At 32.1% G+C, this 21,028-nt stretch overlaps 1 protein-coding gene and 1 long non-coding RNA gene across 2 annotated transcripts; both read right to left on the minus strand.

Moving 5' to 3' along the window:
- Positions 1-14,455: 14,455 nt before the first annotated feature.
- On the minus strand, positions 14,456-15,659 carry LOC133806604 (beta-galactosidase 9-like). The gene is made up of 3 exons (XM_062244692.1): positions 15,530-15,659; positions 15,257-15,378; positions 14,456-14,764 (listed from the first exon to the last, which is right to left on the minus strand). The coding sequence occupies exons 1-3, from the start codon at positions 15,657-15,659 to the stop codon at positions 14,591-14,593; spliced, it is 426 nt and encodes a 141-aa protein (XP_062100676.1). The 3' UTR covers positions 14,456-14,590.
- A 2,047-nt stretch (positions 15,660-17,706) lies between these two features.
- Positions 17,707-20,255, minus strand: LOC133803938 (uncharacterized). Its single transcript, XR_009878212.1, has 5 exons — positions 19,900-20,255; positions 19,465-19,534; positions 19,012-19,215; positions 18,174-18,303; positions 17,707-17,864 (listed from the first exon to the last, which is right to left on the minus strand). It is a non-coding gene; the product is annotated as an uncharacterized LOC133803938 (long non-coding RNA).
- Between the last annotated feature and the right edge of the window lie 773 nt (positions 20,256-21,028).

Raw genomic sequence — 21,028 nt, forward strand, 5'->3', positions numbered from 1 at the left:
AGGTTTAGGGGGAAGTAGTGGCATAATGACCGAATTGCCCTTGGGGTTACCTTGATGGTTAAGAGTGTGTAGGGACAAATTGGTCATTTGACCACACAATTGGAGTAAGGGGTGACCCTTTGCTGAGGGTTTAGTCATTTTACGTATAACACTAGCCCCCCCCCCCCCCCCCACTCTCTCTCTCTCTCTCTCTTTCTCTCCCTCCCTCTAAGTTTTCTCTCAAGCTAAAGGTGTGGAATTCTTGAAGCTCTTAATCTAGTGATGATTTGAGTTATAATTGAGGCTATATTTGAGAACTAGAGGCAGCTAGGAATACCAGCAGCTAAGAGGACTCGAATTCTGTTGAGGGATTCAGAGGTATAGGTCTTCTCCTTGTTACTTTCTGTAATGTTCTTGATGGGTTGAGTTTTTGTGGCCTTAAGTTCTAATTTTTTTGTTTTCGAAGTTGTGGGTTGTTATCTATTGTGTATATGAATTGCTGGAACAGTTTGGGTAGTCAATTTGGGGTAAAAACTGAGTTTGGAGGGGTTTTGGTAGAGACTGCGATTACTGAAATCGGTAACTTTTCTGGGTTTGCTGGGTCGCGTCGCGGCCCGCATGAACTCAGGGGCTAGGTGTAATGCCCCGAATTCTCCGATGAGTTTAACGGCATGAATAGTAGGCCGGGAGGGCCATACTTGCTTAATTATGTTATTAATTGATTAAATGCATGTATATGTTGACTATATTATGATATGATGTGAAATGCATGCATATGAGTCCATATTTACAATTACAAGGGTATGATGATGATTTGGCCCGTTGAGGGTAATTTGTGTATTTGGGTGCATAACTTGATTTGTGAATGAGATTCCATTATTATGGAGATATATTCGAGCTATTTGACATGAGACGGTTATTTTTAGTGGATTAGCGGTTTTACCATAATGGGGTCAATTTTAGGGTAATAGAAATGTTCATTTGATGATAAATTGGGAATATTTGAGATCAGGGTGAAATTTTGGAGGTTTTGACTATAATGTCCCCGGGGGTGTTTTCGGGACCCCGAGCATTAGGTTTTATTTGAGGTTACTTAAGGTTGAAGTAGCTTATCAGATAAGAAAACCTTCCGTTCTCCCTTTTCAAAGTTCGTTTTACCGTTTAAGCCTTTTTGACGAAATCTTGAGTTCTAGGAGTCGGAATCGAGTGAGGATCGAGGCATAGCGATCCTAGGGAAGATTAGAAGCTTCTTGACCGAAGGATTCGACGGAAAACAACCCAATTGAAGGTAATCGAAGTTTAAGTTTTGAGTTATTTCCGAGTTTCTAAGCTTTGAATTAATTTTGTGAATTGTTGAGTTTTCGGTTCGTTCGAGCCTTAGGTTTTGAGGGTTTTGATGCATGGGGAAGCTTGGGAACTTTGTCTTGATGATTGGGGAATGTTTAGGGATGATTTTGGAGGCTTTGGAGTGTTAGAAACGCGGTTGGGAATGGCCCAGGGTGGAGCGCCGCGGCCCTGTTCTTGAGGCGCCGCGGCCCTTCTTTGAAGAAGCAGGTGGAGAGCTTGTGCTCGCTGGGCGCCGCGGCCCTTGATGAAGGGCGCCGCGGCCCTAGCCTCTGGGAACCCTGGGGGCCGCGGCCCAAGGTGCTAGGGCCGCAGCCCTTGCCCTGTTTTCACCCCGTTTGCTCGTTTTGACCCCAGAAACCTAGTTTTAGGCCTCGGGAGTGTCCTTGCTGCTTGGATTAGTTTGGATTGATCTCTTGGAGGTTAGATAGTGGTTTGAGACCCTTGATTATCTTGATTATTAATGGTATCCCAAATGTGTTGTGATTAGGTAACCGCTAAAGGACTAAAAGCTAAACCGTTCTCAAAGGTTGTTCTTTTGTTCATTCTAGCTCGAATCAAAGGTAAGAAAACTGCACCCCAAGTGTGACATGCATGGATATTTGTGAGGCATGTTGATTGTATAAATATGGACATGGATTGAATACAGAATCGACAAAAGTGTTAGTATCAGCTGTGAGGCTGTGACTTATTTGTCAGGCTCGGCAGTGTTACTGGACACAGGTCAGGAAGCGCTGACTTACTTGTCAGAACGGCCATAGCGTGAATCACGCAAGCCATCAGAGATTAGATCTAATCGACCACTAGCATTGAATGACTCAAGGAGCATTAATGCCTGACCGACCCTGAGGGTCGATGAACAAACAGAGCCTGGAGGCTAGTGGCTTACCTATCAGCTACTCTCCCGCTACAAAACAGAGCCTGGAGGCTAGTGGCTTACCTATCAGCCACTCTCCCGCTACAAAACAGAGCTTGGAGGCTAGTGGCTTACCTATCAGCCACTCTCCCGCTAGAAAACAGAGCTTGGAGGCCGGTGGCTTACCTAACAGCCACTCTCCCGCTTAAATCATGTGATGTTCATTTGCTTGTTGAAAGCTTTATGTTCAGTATGATTATAATGATAATCATTTGATAATGTTTATGAGAAATGTTATGTTTTCTTGCTGGGCTTTGGCTCATGGGTGCTATGTGGTGCAGGTAAAGGGAAAGAAAAGCTCACCTAGCCTTGAGTGGAGAGCTGATGTGGTGATGTGTACATATGCGGCCGCTTGACCACCACAGCCAAGGCGTTCTCAGAGGAACTAGGGGGCTTACCCTAATTTTTGCCGCTTAGGTCGGCGGGATTGTAAATTTCAAACACTAATGACCATTTTGTACTGAGAATTGGCTTGTAAATGTTTTGTTTAGCTCTGCAGAGCGGTTTGTAATAAAATCTCCATTTCCTTTTTATTGGTTTTGTACCTTAACCTGTTAATTACACTTAGAGCACGTTTTTGACCAAAGGACTCAGGTAACGAGTCAACTTTCCGGTCCACCGTTCACCGTAACTGTTCTGGGGTAGCCAGGGCGTTACACTTGGGGTGGTTCTCTGAATCGCCTTAGTGTCGCGACGCTGGGTGGGCTGTGCCGCGGCACATGTCTAGGGAAGTAAGGGAATTGGCTCTCTCACTTGTAGAGGGTCGTGGCGCTTGTGAGGGCTGACGTGACTCAAATTGGGGATCTTTTCCAAATGGGGTTTTTAAGCTTAGGAACTCAAACCTAAAGGCTCGGGAAGGGTTCTACTACCCGGTTTCGAGATCCCGGAGGCTAGGAATAAACCCTGAAGCTTTTAAATAGTTTAGTGCTTGATGGTTGTCCATTATTGTGTTGTGACTAGGATATACCGTTAGGGCTCGGGAGTAAGGATTGCGTTCATGATCGCCATACGCTATCTACTCGTGACTCAAGGTAAGAAAACTACATCGTGGTTGGAATTGGGGCTCGGGCCCCTGTTAATTAATATGACTATAATTATGCTTGTGATTACTTGATTAGGAATGCTTGTATATGATGTATCTAGTTGTGTGATAGGAAAACTGTATGTTTGATTATAGTTGATCTGAAAGCTCGGTCTAAGAGATTCGGGATCAGCAATAAGATCTGAAAGCTTGGCCTAGGAGAGCCCGAATCAGCAAGATGCGTGTGGAACACATGCCATTTTGGCTAGGGCAACCTGGGAGTGCAACATACACATGTCTGACCCAAACGCCACCTAAATAACTAGAAGTGCAGTCTGCACTTATCTAACTCATTAGTTGTTTGAATTTGACTATATGTTTGATTGAGTAGGGTTATTACTGCTAAGTTCGTTATTTATATTTTGTTGCTTATCTGAATCTATTGATTTAAGTTTTCTTGTTGAGCCTTGGCTCACAGGTGTTATGTGGTGCAGGTAAGAAAAAAGGAAAACTGGACCAGCCATGAGTTGGAGAGCTTTAGGGACGACGTGTACATTTGCAGCTACTCGACTGCCACGGCCGAGGATTCAAGAGGGACTAGAGACAAACCCTAATTTTTTCGCTTAGGCCGGCTTATGTTTAATTACCTATGGAGTTGTAAATGCCTTGTAAACATTTATTTTGGGACCCATGTACATACTCAAACTTTTAAATGAAGGTAACCGTTCTATGATCGGAACTTTTAAACCCTAATCCATTAATTACTCTTAGTTACACGTTTATATCCAAATGATTTGATTAGCAAGTCCAACACTATTTAAAATACACAGTGTAATGGTCTTGGATATCCAAGGCGTTACACTTATTGCCTGATGCAACATCTTATCGTAGTCTAATCGGTAAGCCTATATACGTTACCATTACACAACCTGGCATTAGTTTTGTTGTCAACAGGTTAAGCCAATTTCTTCATGAGCCAAGACTCATTCATCTACATGCTGCCAAAAGATCCTGCACTATCTTAAAGGCACTGTTGGTCAAGGATTACTTTTCCATTATCTTCATAACCAGAATATCAGTCAAGCTCTTCAACTTAAGGCTTTCGTCGATGCTGATTGGGGTAGGTGCATTGACACAAGACGTTCAATTTCAGGATATTCTGTGTTTCTTGGCAACTCATTAGTTTCTTGGAGTCTAAAAAGCAAAGTACTATGTCTCAATCATCAACCGAAGTTGAATATCGGGCTATGGAAAATGCAACTTGCGAGATTACTTGGCAGCTTACAATATTGGCCTAATCTGTGACAACGATGCAGCGATCTACGTATTGAAAAATCCAGTCTTTTATGAGCGCACAAAGCACGTTGACATTGACTGCCACATTATTAGAGAAAATGTTCATAATAGAACACTGAAAATGATCCATGTAAACAGCAAAGACAACCTAGTAGACGCATTCACTAAAGTCTTATTTCCTTATGTTTTCACTACCCTCGTCTCCAAAACAAGTGTTACAAATCTCTACACTACACTTTGAGGGGCTATTAGAATATTTCAGTCTGTTAGTCAAGTTGTATCATTCTGTTAGTATTTCCGTTATGTACATTTAACTCTTCCTAGCCTATATAAAGCTGGGTCTTATATATTCTGGTTCAATTTAACAAGACTTTTACTTTCCCAATTTACCTCTATTTTCCTAATATTCTTCAAAATATATAATGAAGAGATTGCCTAGCAACAAAATTTTACAACTTGGAGCATGCATCCCCTACCTAGGCTATACAAATAAAATGTAGAATAATGTCTACCAATTTTTGATGACGTATGAAAATTATTCTAATTAAGCAACTTATTACAAGTTGTACAAGATTGTTAAAAGAAAAAAGAAAATAGGGTCTCTTATGGACATACATACATAATATACCTTTGGTCGGCTAATTACGAGCGGGTTAGGTTTAGCACGTAATGACTATTTGTGGAAGTGGAAGTTGAATTGATCATCATCATCATCATCATGAGGACGCCTAGCCCAGAAAATGACAAAATAATCATATAAACATATACCACTAATTTATGACTCATCCTTATCATCAATTGATCTCGTAGAGTAACATATTAGTGGGAATGACAACTCATTCAAAACTTCAATTCACACACACACACACACACACACACACACACACACACACACACACATATATATATATATATATATATATAAATAAGTGCTAAGGCTATGTTGGTTCCAGTATCAAGTTTTATATATTGATTTTAATAAATATTATTAAATATCACTAATCAACATTAAACATGTTTAAGGTACATATAACAAAACTAAACATTTTTATATCTATTCTATATAATAAGTGTGTAGATAACAGAAATTCTTAAATTTAACAGTTTTTATTTTTTTTCCACTAACTTTAACAAAGTATTATTATATTTAACAGAATATTCTTATATAAATAAAATATTTTTGAGATATTTTACAATAATAATTATTTAAAAATAATAAACTATATATTTTATAAATTAAATTAAATTTTATTTAATTTAATTTAAACTTAATATTATATTAAACATATAATATATAATCTTTTGTTATCACTATGAATTTCAAAAACTATAACAAACTTAAACAAAAATAAATAAATTAATTAATTAAAATAAGATATTTTATGATAATTAAAATAATTAAATCATATTTATTTAAAAATAATAATGACATACATATTATTTTTTGTATTTTATAAATTTATATGATAATTTAAATTTTATCAATTGATTGGAGTTTTTTTTCTTGATCAAATTTATGAAAAAATATTACAAGATACATTAAAAATTAAAAATAATTTATAAATATATACTAATATCTACACTAAAATTTTCTCTATTTTTATTTTATTTCTATTATTAATTTCTTTACTTATTTCTCTCACTCTTCGTTTATTGCTTTCCAATATTGACATCCTCGTTCATGGGAGTGAGTGAATGAGAGTGACTGCGTTTCCATCCGGTACTAATACTAATTCATTCCGGAGCACTACTAAAATATTGAAAGAAAAGAAATTAAGAAAATTCTATTTTATAAAAAAAAATATATATATATATTCTTTGAGATATAAATATTACTTCATTTTATAATTTATAAATATTGTAAAAGAGTATCATTTCTTTTCTTTTTACTTCTTTTTTTTTAAAATATAAATATATATATATATTTATAGGGGAATTCTCCTATAAGAGTTTCACTTTAATCGTTATCGGTGGGGCTCAAAGTGTTTTTAACCCGTGAATAATTTTCGGTGCGATTTTTTTGTATAAACGTGTAAATTGTAGCTATTTAGAACATCCTGCAAATTTTCATAAAATTCCGAATAGTTTACCGTACCGAAATATAAGTTCAAACATGTCGTAGCACATGTGACTAATTTTTTTTATGCACGTGGAAAATATGTTTGAACCTAGTTTTCGGTACTGTAAACTATTCAGAATTTTCTGAAAATTTGCATGATGCTCTAAATAGCTACAATATACGCGGTCATAAAAAAAATAGCACCGAAAACTGTTTAAAGGTCGAGAAATACTGAGAGCCCCACCAATAAAACTTAAAGTGAAGCCCCTATAAAAAAAAAATTGTGCTATATTTATATACACACATTATTTCGGTTCCACCATCACTATTTGTGTGGCATAAAATCGTCTAAACGAAGGGACCCTTAACACCCACTAATTTGAAAATCGACTCATATAGTCATTGATATGTATATATGAATTAGTTGAAGTCCTAGTCAAATAGTTGATCCCTTCCTCAGTTGTTCATCTCCTTTGAGAAGATGGTATTGGAATCTTTATAAACTTAACCCGAAAGAAAATAAATTAAATCTGTGAAAGAAAAATAAAAGAAAGATCCTAGTTGGTCGTTTTCACGATTCTTAATCAATCTATAATCGGTCCAAATTAATTAGCAAGCGTACGTGGATCTATATATATATATATATATATATAATATCATTATACTACTATAATAGTGGGCAACACATACTATTTAGTGGCTGCTGGAGCTGGTGGTCGACAATGGATCCATAAATCCGGGCATATCTATGGGTTTTCGAAAAGAAAAGAAAATAACCTAAAAGAAATTGCTCGTATTGCCCCCCACAGTTTAAAATTTTTTATGGTGCAATACGGGTTGTGTTTTTCTCAAATTATGTGTTGCGGTGTTTTTAAAATATATAAATGCAGTTTAAATTACACGCTTATAAAAATATTTCAAATTCTTTTTGTTGTGCTACCAAAATTTAAATTTGTGGTTAAAAGTTTAGTTGTGAATCTATGCACTACGTATTTTAATTATGTAGAAGCTTTTATTGTTTAATAGATACAACGAACGTACAATATGCACGTTTGCTTAGTTTTATTTATAATATTAAATTATTTATTTATTTTTATTTAAGTTTATGTTTGTTCTAATTTTTAAATTTGAGAGTGATATAGAGATTATATATTATATGTTTAATGTAATATTAAATATTATACGTGGATTTTAAATTTAAATTTTTTGTTAGTTTTTTTAAAGTAATTTGTTACTAATTGACAGTAGATTATATAATATGATATTATTCTAATAAGTGAGTTTAAGTTTAATTAAATTTTATTAAAGTTATAAAATGTATAATTTTATTATTTTTAAATAATTATTATTATAAAATATCTCAAAAATATCCTATTCTAATTTATTTAATTATTTATTATTCTTAAATAATTATCATTGTAAAATATCTAAAAAATATCATATACTAATTTGTTTAATTATTTATTATTTTTAATAATTATTAATGTAAAAATCTCTAAAATAACCTATTTTAATTTTTTTAATTATTCATTTTATTTTATTTAAGTTTAAGTGTTTACAAACTACCGTTAAATATAAAAATATTATGTTAAATATAAGAATATTCTGTTAAAGTTAACATTAAAAAAAATAAAAAACCGTTAAAATCAAGAATTTTTGTTATCTACACACTTATTATATAGACGAGATATGTAATTAGAATTATAATGAATATTGTGTTGAATAATTGTTATGAAGAGATTATATTGTATTATTTGAAGTCGAAAAATTATATTGAGATTTACTGTTTAACTTTTATATAAACTATATATAAATAAAAACACACTACCGCGGTGATTAATTTAAATTATGTAGTTTGAAAAATAAATCTAATTATTTGCACCGCGAACACTATTGTCAGGACGCACTACAAGAAAAGAGGTTTTTCTCGGTGCGTTTCACAAAAGTAATTTAATTTTAAATAATTAATTTAATTTAAAATTATTAAATAATAAATAATTTAATTTGTATAATTTGTTTTAATTTAATGAAATTAAAAATAAAAATAAAAAAAATAGATTAATATTACTTTTTTCGGCACAAATTCACGCCGAAAAAGTGATGACTTTTGCTGGCGCAATATTACGCCAGCAAAAGTATTTTCCCTTATTCCGTGGAAAATAATTTTTCTCAGTGTGCCCCATATTTGTCGGCGCATTTTTACATCAGGAAAAAGTGTTTTTGCAGGCGCATTTTATATTGGGCCGCTAAAAGTCCAAATACCGACGAAGCTTCGGCGATAGACTTTTCCAGCACAAAAACGTGTCAAGGAAAGCTAAACGACTTTTTCCAGTGCAAATCATGACTTTTACTAGCGCAACACTACAAGAAAATTGAGTATTTACTTACACAATTTTTAGTTACACATAATTATGTGCAAGTATATACATTTTTTAGTTGCACAATATTGCTTACACATTTTTACACTTAGTCTACGAGTAAATAAAGTGTTTTACTTGCACATAATTAAATTTTACTTACATATATGTGTAAGTAAAGACCCAATTTTTGTTTGTAGTGAACGCGCCAGCAACAGTCTTTTTTTTTTTTGGAGTGACCTACTCTATGGTTCAATTCCAACTCAACGAGAGACAAACTCAAATTATTTGTTATCAATCTACTTTCCTTTAAATGCATCTTGATATATATATATATATATATATATTCTACATGGGTGTGGATTCGACTGAGTGGTCTTATCTTATATTTTCCTGAAATAAGATGCTGTAACGTAGATATTGTTGATATATTTATATTGGACAATTTTTTTATAGGGGCTTCACTTTAAGCTCTATCGGTAGGACTTTTAGTGTTTCTCGACTCGTGAACAGTTTTCGGCACAGTTTTTTTTATGACCGTGTATATTGTAGCTATTTAGAGCATCCTGCAAATTTTCAGAAAATTCCGAATAGTTTACAGTTCCAAAAACTAGGTTCAAATTGTTTTCCACGCGCATAAGAAAAATTAGTCACGCGTGCAACAACATGTTTGAACCTATTTTTCAGTACTGTAAACTATTCAGAATTTTCTGAAAATTTGTAGATGCTCTAAATAGCTATAATATACATAGTCATAAAAAAAAATCGCGCCGAAAACTATTCACCGGTTGTAAACACTTAGAGCCCTACCGGTAGGGCTTAAAATAAAACCCAGGAGAATTTCCCTAAATATATTCGTATAATTTTGAAATATTAATTCATTAAAACTTATCATCAAGTTAAAATTAGAGTAGTAGAGAGTGTTGCTAAAAGAAAAGCAAAATAATAATCCAATTTACAGAGTGATTAAAAAAAGTTAGACATGTGTCAATTATTTCCAATTTATAGTCATCATTGGAATGTTGAATAGAAAAAAAAAAGTTGGCGCATGCACAATTCATGAATAAAATCCATGAGTGAATGTTTACCGGCTTGTGGGGAAGAAGTGAGAACATAGACGATTGATTGATTAGCATGATAGATTGAGATATATATATATAATTATATATAATCTAAAAGGCAATATATGTATATATATACATATAGATTTGATTTGGGAAAATGGTGGCAATGATGATATTCCAGCAAAATGGGCGACTACGTCCATTATACATGACATTATCTTTCAATTCCATAACGTATATATAACATGATGGCTGCTATAAATTCCGAGACAATTTAAGTCTATTTAGCTCTCCTATTACGTCACCTTTCCATTTCAACATACGATACAAGCACATCTGGTAGTATATCAATCATCTAGCTAAGACTTAAATATTATATTCATGTACACTTATAATTATATATAGATTTCAATGAGTTGTCTCTATCGTCAAAAACTCAATCAAGAAAAAAAATAATAATAACAAGATTCCATAGTTCGTTCCTGGTTCTTTAATCTCCCGATGAAAGTTGAGATTAACCTCACTTTCCCTTTGTTAGGTGTATATAGATCTCATCATTTCATATAAATATATATATTATAAAATTTCAAGAAACATTTAGTTTTATTTAAAAAAAATTATTAATTATTTTTGTTAATTTTTTTATGATTATTATATAAATTTTAAATAAATAAATAATATTGCATATATAAAAAATGTCATAAACATATATTAAAAAAAATTCAACCAAAATATTGTTTATGATTTTTTTTTTAAATAATATGTAATATGATAATCTTTTAGATCACAATTTAACTTATTTAAGGTACAAAACGTTCATAATATTATTCAAATCATACCTCAATAATTGAATAAGAAACTTGTTTATTCTTGATAGAAGAGAAATGTTATTATAATTTTTTATGTAGTTAAACAGTCATATTATTTGTACATACGACACCTATATATAATGTTTGTTATTGGTCTTTAAGAGTGCACTCATATATATTTATACAAGTTACATTAAACAATAACAAAAATGACATGTTTTCTTTTTAAATATAAATGATAAAATTTTTAATAAAATTAAGATTATATATTATATATTATTATAATAATAATATTTTATAGCATTTGAATTTATATTAATATAATTATTAAATATCTAGTATTTGTAGATGTGATTTCCTACAATTGATTAGACGGGCACCAGCAACCTATCAAACAAAGAGAGAGACGAGAGTTTAATTGGGAGCACCAGTGGAGTGTTAGCCAAAGGGAGTTCGATGCTCAAGTTAGTCGGGTTGTAACGAAAGCTAATTGAAAGTAATAAAACTATGATGTAAATGATGAAATAGTGATGGATGGATGAGCAGTGGAATGGTCAGAGTGACAGTGGCGACGACAGCAGGACTGAACGACTGGGTCAAGTCTGGTGAGGTCAGATTAGACTAACTAATTCTACTTGCTTGACTGGATCGCTGAGACAGAGAGTAACCTTCGTTTCAATAAGAGAGTAAAGTGATTATCATATGTCCTACTCTCAACCCTTGAGGTTTTTTTTTTATAGTCATCCTCTTCTTTCTGTTCTCCTCTCGTCTATCTCGCCCATTTGACCTGTTCTCCGTGGTTCCCCTCCGATTCTCATGGGAAGAGGAACGGGTATTTCGACTGCTTCAGCATCTCTGGCATTTTGAAAGCACCCGAACTTGGGCCTGGGTGCTAGCTGGTCCATTTGAATGGCTTATTCAATATGTGTGGACCCATTTACATCAGTTTGGGGCCTTATTGGCTCATTGGGCCTACTGACTAGTTGGACTTTAATTGTAGATAAATTTTGTCCACTAGAATATTGTATTAAATATTATTATAATAATAATATTTTATAATATTTGAATTTATACTAATATAATTATTAATATCTAGTCTTGTACTATATATTATTATCATAATGATATTTTATAACATTTTAATTTATATTAATATATTTATTAACTATTTAGTCTTGTATTAAATATTATTATAATAATAATATTTATAATATTAGAATTTATATTAATATAATTAATAAATATATAATTATTCAATAAATATTTATTTTTAATTTGTTTTAAAACTATCTTCCGTTAAATATTTGTAATATTTCGTAAAGTTAACAAAAAAAGTCGTTAAAACTAAAAAAATCATTAAATACACATTTTTTTTATATAGAATATATGTATCTCTTCTATATAAAAAGTGTGTAGATAACATAAATTCTTGATTTTAACAGTTTATTAATTTTTTTCCGTTAACTTTAATAGAATATTCTTATATTTAACAGAATATTCTTATATTTAACGCTATATTGTAAACCTGAGTTAAACTTATATAAAATTAAATAAATAAGATATTTTTGAGATATTTACAATGATAATTATTTTAAAAAAATAAATCATATATTTTATAACTTAAATATAATTTAATTAAACTTAAACTTTAAGATATTTTATGATAATTTAAATAATTAAATCATATTTATTTAAAAATAATAAAGACATACATATCAATTTTTTTATCAAGTGATTAAAACTATTTTTTTTCATCAAATTCACCAAAGGATATTGTGAGATACTTTAGAAACTGAAAATAATTGATGCATGTATACTATTGTCTACAATATGACTTTTTCTATTCTTATTTTATTTCTATTATTAATTTCTATTTAAATATTATTGTATTTTATATATATATATGTCATGTAGCCATGTAAATATATATATATATATATTTATGTCTACGTTGTGTTTAGATATCATATATGTAAAGATTATTGATATAAACATATATATATATATAGAACTATAATTCATTCTATTATATATATATATATTAAGACAGTGAACTAGTTTTTATTAAAATTATAGATAATGTTTACAACTTTGAAACTAACTACACGTGCATTGCACGTTGCTTCTACCTAGTATATATAGTATGTATAACATAATTTTCTTGGTATAACGGATTTTTTTATTATCCGTTAAAATTAACACATATAAAATAATTAATTAATTATTTAAAAAAAATTACTTTGCTAAAAATATCTAAATTAAAAATTTTATTTTATTGTTTATATTATTAATTATATATTTATGTATTACATTTTAAATGTCTTGAGATAAATAATTAAAATATAGTTAACTCTAAATATTAAGTTTATAATTTTATATATTTTGAATATTGATTTAATTGAAATTTATAGGCACTTTTTAATATAATATAAAATATTTAATTAAAAATTAAAAAAATCATATATCATCTGAATTATAATATAAAAATATCAAAAAACAGTGAAGTGAATTGACTTTGCATATGTTTTACCCCTAATATTAATTTATATATCAAACTTAAGACTTCGTATATCAATAAATATTTCGATTTCAATCATAAATATAAATTATCATTTTCTTTTACGTTATATGCTTCAGTTTTAGTTTAAAAAAAAAAAAAAGATTTGATGTGTTTTCATTATTATGTAGTTAGTGTAACGCTCTGGTTATTCCAAGCCAATTACTGTGAGCTTTGAATCGTGTTTAACTTGTTAATCGAGTCATTTGGTTATAAACGTGCATCTAGGTGTTATTAACATGCTAACGTCAAAAACTCGATAAAAAAGAAATGATATACTTTATTTAAAACATAAAACTGTACGTAGGCCCATAAAAGCGTTTACAAGTTATTTACAATCCAAAATGGTCATTACAGTATAAAAATAACAACCCGCCGACCTAAGCGCCAAAATAGGGTTAAACCCTAGTTCATCTGAGAAACACCTTGCACTACAAGAAAATGGGGTCTTTACCTACCAATTGTAAGTGTAGGTAAAACTAGCCTAATGGTGGGTAATATGGTTTACCTACCAATATTGAATTGGTAGAGATTGGTAGGTAAAGGTTAGTGGGGAAAGAGTCTTTACCTACACTTATTAACACTGGTAGGTAAAAGAATCAGTGGACCCCACTAAGTTATAAATCAATTGATGAGTCATCAGATAATGTGTTCGATGACATGGCATCCTATGTGTATGCTGACATGGTTTTTGTAGTTTTACGTGTCTGATGACGTGGCATCCTACGTGGCATCATATGTGGCATCCTACGTGGTGTCATTTTATTAGTCTACATAGCATTATTTTATTGGTTTGTTACACAATTTATATTTTGTTCAAATTTAATGGTTATGTGTAGGTAAAAGATAATAACAGTTATTTAATAACACACACATATATATAACCACAAATTGAGCCATAATAATCCTCCTGTAAATATTGGATAAAAACAGAAACATACAACATGGTACAAATTTTATTATGTTCTCAAGAAGAACATTTCATAAGTGCTGAGGATATACCCTTTGGAACAAACTTCCCAAAAGTTTTATTAAGTCTCTTTTAACTTTAAGCTTAACTAAGCCATATATCAGCTTTATATATATATTTTTATATATAAGCAGAATGTTTTTGGTATATATTGTTATTAATTACATCCCAAGAGATTTATATCTTCGAGAATGGTACTGCTGAATCGATCATCATCACTAATCCCCACAATTGACAAATGTGTAGCCCACTTGGAGAGAACCTTGTTGATATCCAATTCCATCGGTGTCTAATGGCTTAAATATAGTGTTAAAGTCCAAATCTAAGCCCCCATTGCTGCACTGATCCACAATCCTTGCTGTTATGGTTGCCCCAGTTCTTGTATTCCTAAGCTGCAAATATATATATTCAAGTATATACCAAATCAATCAAATGAAAGTTACCAAAAAGCAAAGAAGAAAAAAGGTATAGAGCATAATCCATATAAGGAAGTAGGGATACATGACAGTGTTTTACCAAATCAATCAGAGGCTGTCTACAGTAATACAAAGCATATCATCCATTATTAATACAAATTTGTTTCACATAAAAACTAATAATAATAATAATGATGACAACAATAACTTATACATAATGTACCATTAAAACTGATAAGAAAACTATGAAAAAGATTCAGAAAGAAATTAAAACATTGGCTTGGAACTTGTATCTTAGTGATCGGGAAAGGTAAGTGCTAAATTCCATGTAAGAAAGTAGGGTTACATGACAGTGTTTTTTCTTGTTTCTTTATATGTGGTTTCCTTTTCTATTCCATTATAAGTTATCATGTGCTCACATAATTAAAAGTTAAGCATAAAAAACAGTAATAAAAGGGTCACACAAACCTCTTGCTTTGGTCCTAATTTAATATACTGGGGTGAATCAGCAGCAACCAGAGAAGGTTCACAGAGCTTTATAGCAGCATGCAGATCCTTTAGATGTCCCCATTTAGGCTCACTCAGTAAGCCTACACAATGACAAAACATGCTTTATAATCTAAATATTTTTGCACTTATATTCCTTCCAATTTAGAATATTTATATGGAAATCACTCCTTCCTCAAATAGATAAGCAAAAAATACAAATAAAACTCAGAAAAATAATGACAAGTCACTGACCATATTCATCAATTGGAGCATCATAATCATAACTAGTAATATAGAACGGTCTGCCGGAACTCCGACCAAAGTTTGTTCCACCAAAGTACTGAAACCACGTAGATGACAAGTCAAACAACAGAATGTACATATAATTAAGAATGAAAATATATATATCTGACCTTGACGACATAAAATATGATTCTTTTTTATTTAAAGAAATGAAACTTTGTATTAATCATCAGAATAAATTACAAAGTATCAGGTTCATGTTTGCATCATAAAAGTGAATCATGAAACCCTGAAAAAAGTAGCCACAGTACAATTAAAAATGGAAAAACAAGATAAAAATTTGCTTGCAGAAGTTTTCCAATCCCTCACTAAATCTAAGAAAGAAACTCCCTCAAAACCTTTAATATTATATACCCAGGTTGCCACCCAGAATTTTATTTTATCCCAAAGAAAGTTTCAAATATAGAGAGATCATTGTAATGTCAATTTATTTTATTTCATTTCTTAACTTATGACAGTAGCTTGAGATTCAAAAGCTCACTTAGTTGTTTTGGAATTGTGCCAGAGAAGTTTTTTTGGTTTAGGAAAAGGTAGTTGAGATTTGTCAAATGTCCAATTGTCGATGGAATTTCCCCACTAAATCTATTGGACTACAGTTGCAATGAGATTAATGATGTCCAATTTGATATTAGAATAGATGAAAGATGACCAGAAAGCAGATTACTAGATAAGCCCAATTCACTGATATTGTTCAAATTGGACAGTAACAAAGGCAGTTCACCATAGATTTTATTTTCAGCGAGGGCCAAGAAGTTGAGTTTATTACAAAGTCCAAGCTCAGAGGGAATAGAAGAGTCCAATAAATTTTTGTGAAGATCAAGGTGGGTGAGCTCCTTGAGTTGGCCTAGAGACAAAGGAATTTCTCCTCTAAAGGAATTATCAGACAGAATAAGAATTTCAAGACCAGGTATGAAACCAATTTGATAAGGGATTGGACCATTTAAGGGATTCGATCCCAAATGAAGGTGTTTGAGATTGAAAAGCTTTGAAATGTTTGATGACAAAGGTCCTAAGAATTGGTTATTATTGAGTTTCAGAGTTTCAAGCTTTCCCAGATTAGTATATACCCATTCTGGGATTTGGCCAGTCAAAGTGTTAGATGACAAGTCGAGAAAAGTCAAGTTTCTGCAGTTTGATATGAAACTTGGAAATTTTGAAGTGAGGTTATTATAATAAAGATCAATATAGGTTAATGAAGACATGCCTGAAAATTTAGACCAGTCAGGAGATTCGAAGTAGTTTGATCCAAGGTCAATTGTGAAAATTGAGATATTGAAGCTCTGTTAATTGGCCTATCTCCATTGGTATTGAACCAGTAAGACTGTTGTTGGTAAGGTTGAAACTGGTGATATTGAGAAAAGGAGTGACATCAAACTGGGCTAATGTTCCATTCAGATTCAAGTTGGAGAGATTTATCTCAGAGAGTGTACCAGTGACATTGTTGCAGACAATCCCAGTCCATGTGCACAACTTGTTGAGATTAGTGAGGGACCATGAATTCAAAGAAGGTGAAGAAGTTAAGCTTTCTTTCCACTTAACAAGAGCTTCAGCTTGTGTTCTAGGCGAAGATGTGATCTTAAAGGGAAGCAAGAGAATAATAAGGAGAAGACACAAAGGAGTATTGATGATTTTCATGGTGTTTTTGGCTTCTGTGGGTTTAAGGTTCAGTTACAGTGGTTGGTTTACTCTCATATAGGAGATAGAATGAGCTACTACAGGGCACTTCCTTGCCAAGAAACAGGCATTGTAATATATATTATTATAGTATGAAAGAGTTTGATAAAAATGGCTCATCTCTCTTTTGACCAGCTAAGTATGAAAGTTGATCAACTTAATCTAGATGTGTTCCCCTTCTTTAGGCTAATCCTCAATATTCATTATATTATTATAGTAGTTATTATCATACCAGAACCAGATCAATCAAATTCAAACACAAATTCACAAAGATATGAAATCCATACCAAGTCATACATTATTATTAAGTCATACATGCTTCTCTTTGACAAGAGCAATTCTCTCTGTCATTACAGCTGGGTATGCAGCACATTTCCTCCCCTACAAATACAGCAAAGAAATAAAGAAAATTAGGGTTGTCACAATGTGGAAGTGACATCAAAATACGTTTTACATTTCATGGTGGTCAAAGAATAATTAAAATTACTTATGCAAGTCACTTGACTTCAGTTCATATAGAATGTAATGGTTCTGAAAGTATATGTTGTGATTGTTGGCAGAGTCTAAGAGACTGGAAAGGAACTTTAATCTCGTAATCTTCCATGTAATCCTGACAGTAAGAATGGAAGAAAACAGGCCATGGTCAGTAACTGTGGCAAACTGAAATTTCAAGTTTGACTGGAATGAAAAGCACACTTGCTATATCTAGACAAGGAAATAGCTTAACCATTTAATAGATAGACTATGAATAGAATAAGGATATGACTTCGATCAAATGAAAGAACACCATATTAATTATGAATAACAATGGAATCTGAAAATAAATAAATAAATAAGGATAGCAGTAGAAAAAATCATTTAGAATTAATTTTTGAATTGAATAGGCATAAAAAAACCTAGAGATGAGAAATAAACATACCTAGATGACTTATATATCAGGACTTAATCTTCCTCTTCAAAAGAAAACAAATGTACAGAGAAAACAAATGAACAGCTGAGTTATGATGCCCATTTTCATGCTTCCTGCCTCAGCAGTGGCCATAGAAAGTCTGAAAACCAAAGAAAATTAATAAAGAGCATAGGAATCCAAATATATATTTAACTAGTTGTAAGCAGATAAAACACACATTAACTAATATAACTAGAAGAACAAACATTCATTTCTCATATTTAACCACACCTGCGGTACAAACAAATAACAAGAATTGACACACTGAACAAAACATTATACAAGAAAAATGAGAACAAACAAGTTGCAGTAAATGAATTCAGCAAGGGCATTTATGCTAAGTACATTATGATGTTACAACAGTATAAATAAGAGACCATTTTTGTGCGTGCATCCAACAATGTGAAAAACTTCATTTAAAAATTTGAAAGATAAAAAGAGGATCAATGCAAAGCTCACTACGGACTACTATTTACAAGACTAAGTATATATATAATAGTATGAAGATACATCAATTCCAGCTTCACATTTGAACATACAGAATTATTTCAAAGCTAATGCTAGTCCTTAAATACCAATAAGAAAATCCTAAAACACTAATTTGAAGAAATTCATAATATAAACCCTAACATTTATCTATTTATACACTAAAAGACTTACATTCAAACAAAATTGAAAGTGATGGAGATTATAAGAGAGAGGTATAGAGATTTAATATTCACAATATTAGAAAAAGAGGCTATAAGAGAGCAAATGTGAAATTGATTGAGCAATTGACAGAGAAAATATAATGGAAAAACAAACTGACCAAAGCAAGTTGATTGAGCAAGTTGTCGGAGAAAGTCCACGGATCGACGGAGCGAATCACCATAGCAAGTTCACAGATCAACGGAGCAGCAGCGGATCTCCCATTGTACGATCAATCAATAATGGTAGAGACAGAGAGAATTGCTCTTGTCAAAGAGAGGCTAATGACATTTTGGTTGGGCTTGGGCTTATTGAGTCATGCATGCTTCATAGAAACAGAGTAGTGAGTCTTCAGAGATGCATTCAAATTAAACAGAGACCAAACCAAGAAAAGGGAAGCTGGGAAAGTCTTCAAAATGGTGTATCTTCAAAAGTCCCTAACTCTAATATTCATTGGCAATGACAAAAAAACACAAAATAATAAAGAAAAATAAAAAAGCACAAATCTTTAAAATAAAAATATATAAATAAAAATCTCAACAACTTCCATTGATAAGATTCCTATAAACCTTACTTGATTAAAAACCTCTGATAATATTCATTGAGCCAGAATTCATGCCATCACTACCTGAGTAGTCAGCTCCCTATTGTAAATGGTGAGAGTAGGAATTATAAAATGTGATAAGATCAAAATTCAACAAGGCACAGAAATGATGATACGAATGACCAATAAATTAACGCCTTAAATAATGTTTAGCATATATAACAAAAACAACAACAATAATAATAATAAGAATCTCGATTTGATGATCACCACAGTTTCCAATCATCAAGTACAAACATTTCTCAAGAGCACTAGTACTAGTACTACTATATATATAGTTCTAATATTTCTAGTGGCTAAGGGGGTTTGACAAAAGAGAGAGAGCATTGGAGAGCATATATATATATATATAGTTCTAATAAACTTAAAATGCAATCTGATACGAGTATGGGAGAGAGACTAGACCAGAGTATTTTTTTGGGCGTTTCTTCTCATAAACCTTCTAAGGATTTCTGGGCTAAAGGGGAGGATGAAAGAGGCACCCCGCTCATGCACATCTGGGTTTTTCTTCTCAGGTGGCGATCGGCGAGTATGGGTTCTTCTCTCAGGCGAGGATGGGCGCTTCTTCTCAGGCGATGGTCAGCGTCAGGGCCTCGGGGGTACTCTTGCTGAGGATGGGCGCTTCTTCTCAGGCGATGGTCAGCGTCGGGGCCTCCGGGGTACTCTCGCTAAGGATGGGCGCTTCTTCTTCGACTGGTTTTCTAAGAGGGAGAGAGACCAGACCAGAGTATTTTTATTTGTCTGAAAGGGTTAAATGATCAAATATATATTATTATGATTTTGTTTTTACTTATAGTTAGAATTAATTTAATTTTAATTTTTGTTTTTGTAATGTTTATTTGTTTTTAAGATTTGTACCCTTTGTTAAAAATGATATGACATGTAAAAAATAAGTAAGATGACATGTAGGATATTTTTAACACATCATCACACAACTCAACATCATTTTTATTAAAAATTAAAATAATAAGAGGGAAATATTGGCGCCAAATGCAAAAAAATTTCCCTCTAGTATATGTGTAGGGTAACACTCTTTACTTACCCATATTATTAGTAGATAATCATCCTTCTAAAATATTATAATATTGGCAATATTTACCTACCAATAAATCTTACGAATAAATATTGGTGGGTAAAGGTTCCCTTTACCTACCAATATATATTGGTAGGTAAAATATTGGTAGGTAAAGATCAGATTTCTTGTAGTGTTGGCCGTGGTGGTCAAGTGGCTGCATATGTACATATCGCCACCTAAGCTCTCCACTCAAGGCTGGGTGAGCTTTTCTTTACCTTTACCTCACCACATAGCACCCGTGAGCCAAAGCTTGACAAGAAAACTTATTACTGTATGTATATAATATCAAATGATGATCATGATAATCATACAGAGCTTATAGCCTTAAGCAAATGAGTGACTGATGAGCGAGTCACTAATGTAGACCAAGTGAGTGACCATGGAGTTACTAGTGTGGGTTCTATACCCTTAGCTATGTGACGATGCCGTCACCTGTGGCCTTGGCTTTGAGTGACTAGT

The sequence above is a fragment of the Humulus lupulus genome, chromosome X, assembly GCF_963169125.1.
Source record: "Humulus lupulus chromosome X, drHumLupu1.1, whole genome shotgun sequence".
Taxonomy (NCBI): Eukaryota; Viridiplantae; Streptophyta; class Magnoliopsida; order Rosales; family Cannabaceae; genus Humulus; species Humulus lupulus.

Bases quoted from the DNA above. Each gene is read 5' to 3' on its own strand.
- LOC133806604 (XM_062244692.1), bottom strand. From the start codon at position 15,659: ATGTACATTCTGTTGTTTGACTTGTCATCTACGTGGTTTCAGTACTTT. The intron at 15,379-15,529 runs GTCAGTGACTTG...GTCATTGTGTAG, and splicing joins TGCTCCAATTGATGAATATG to GCTTACTGAGTGAGCCTAAA. The intron at 14,765-15,256 runs GTTTGTGTGACC...ATATATTTGCAG, and splicing joins AATTAGGACCAAAGCAAGAG to CTTAGGAATACAAGAACTGG.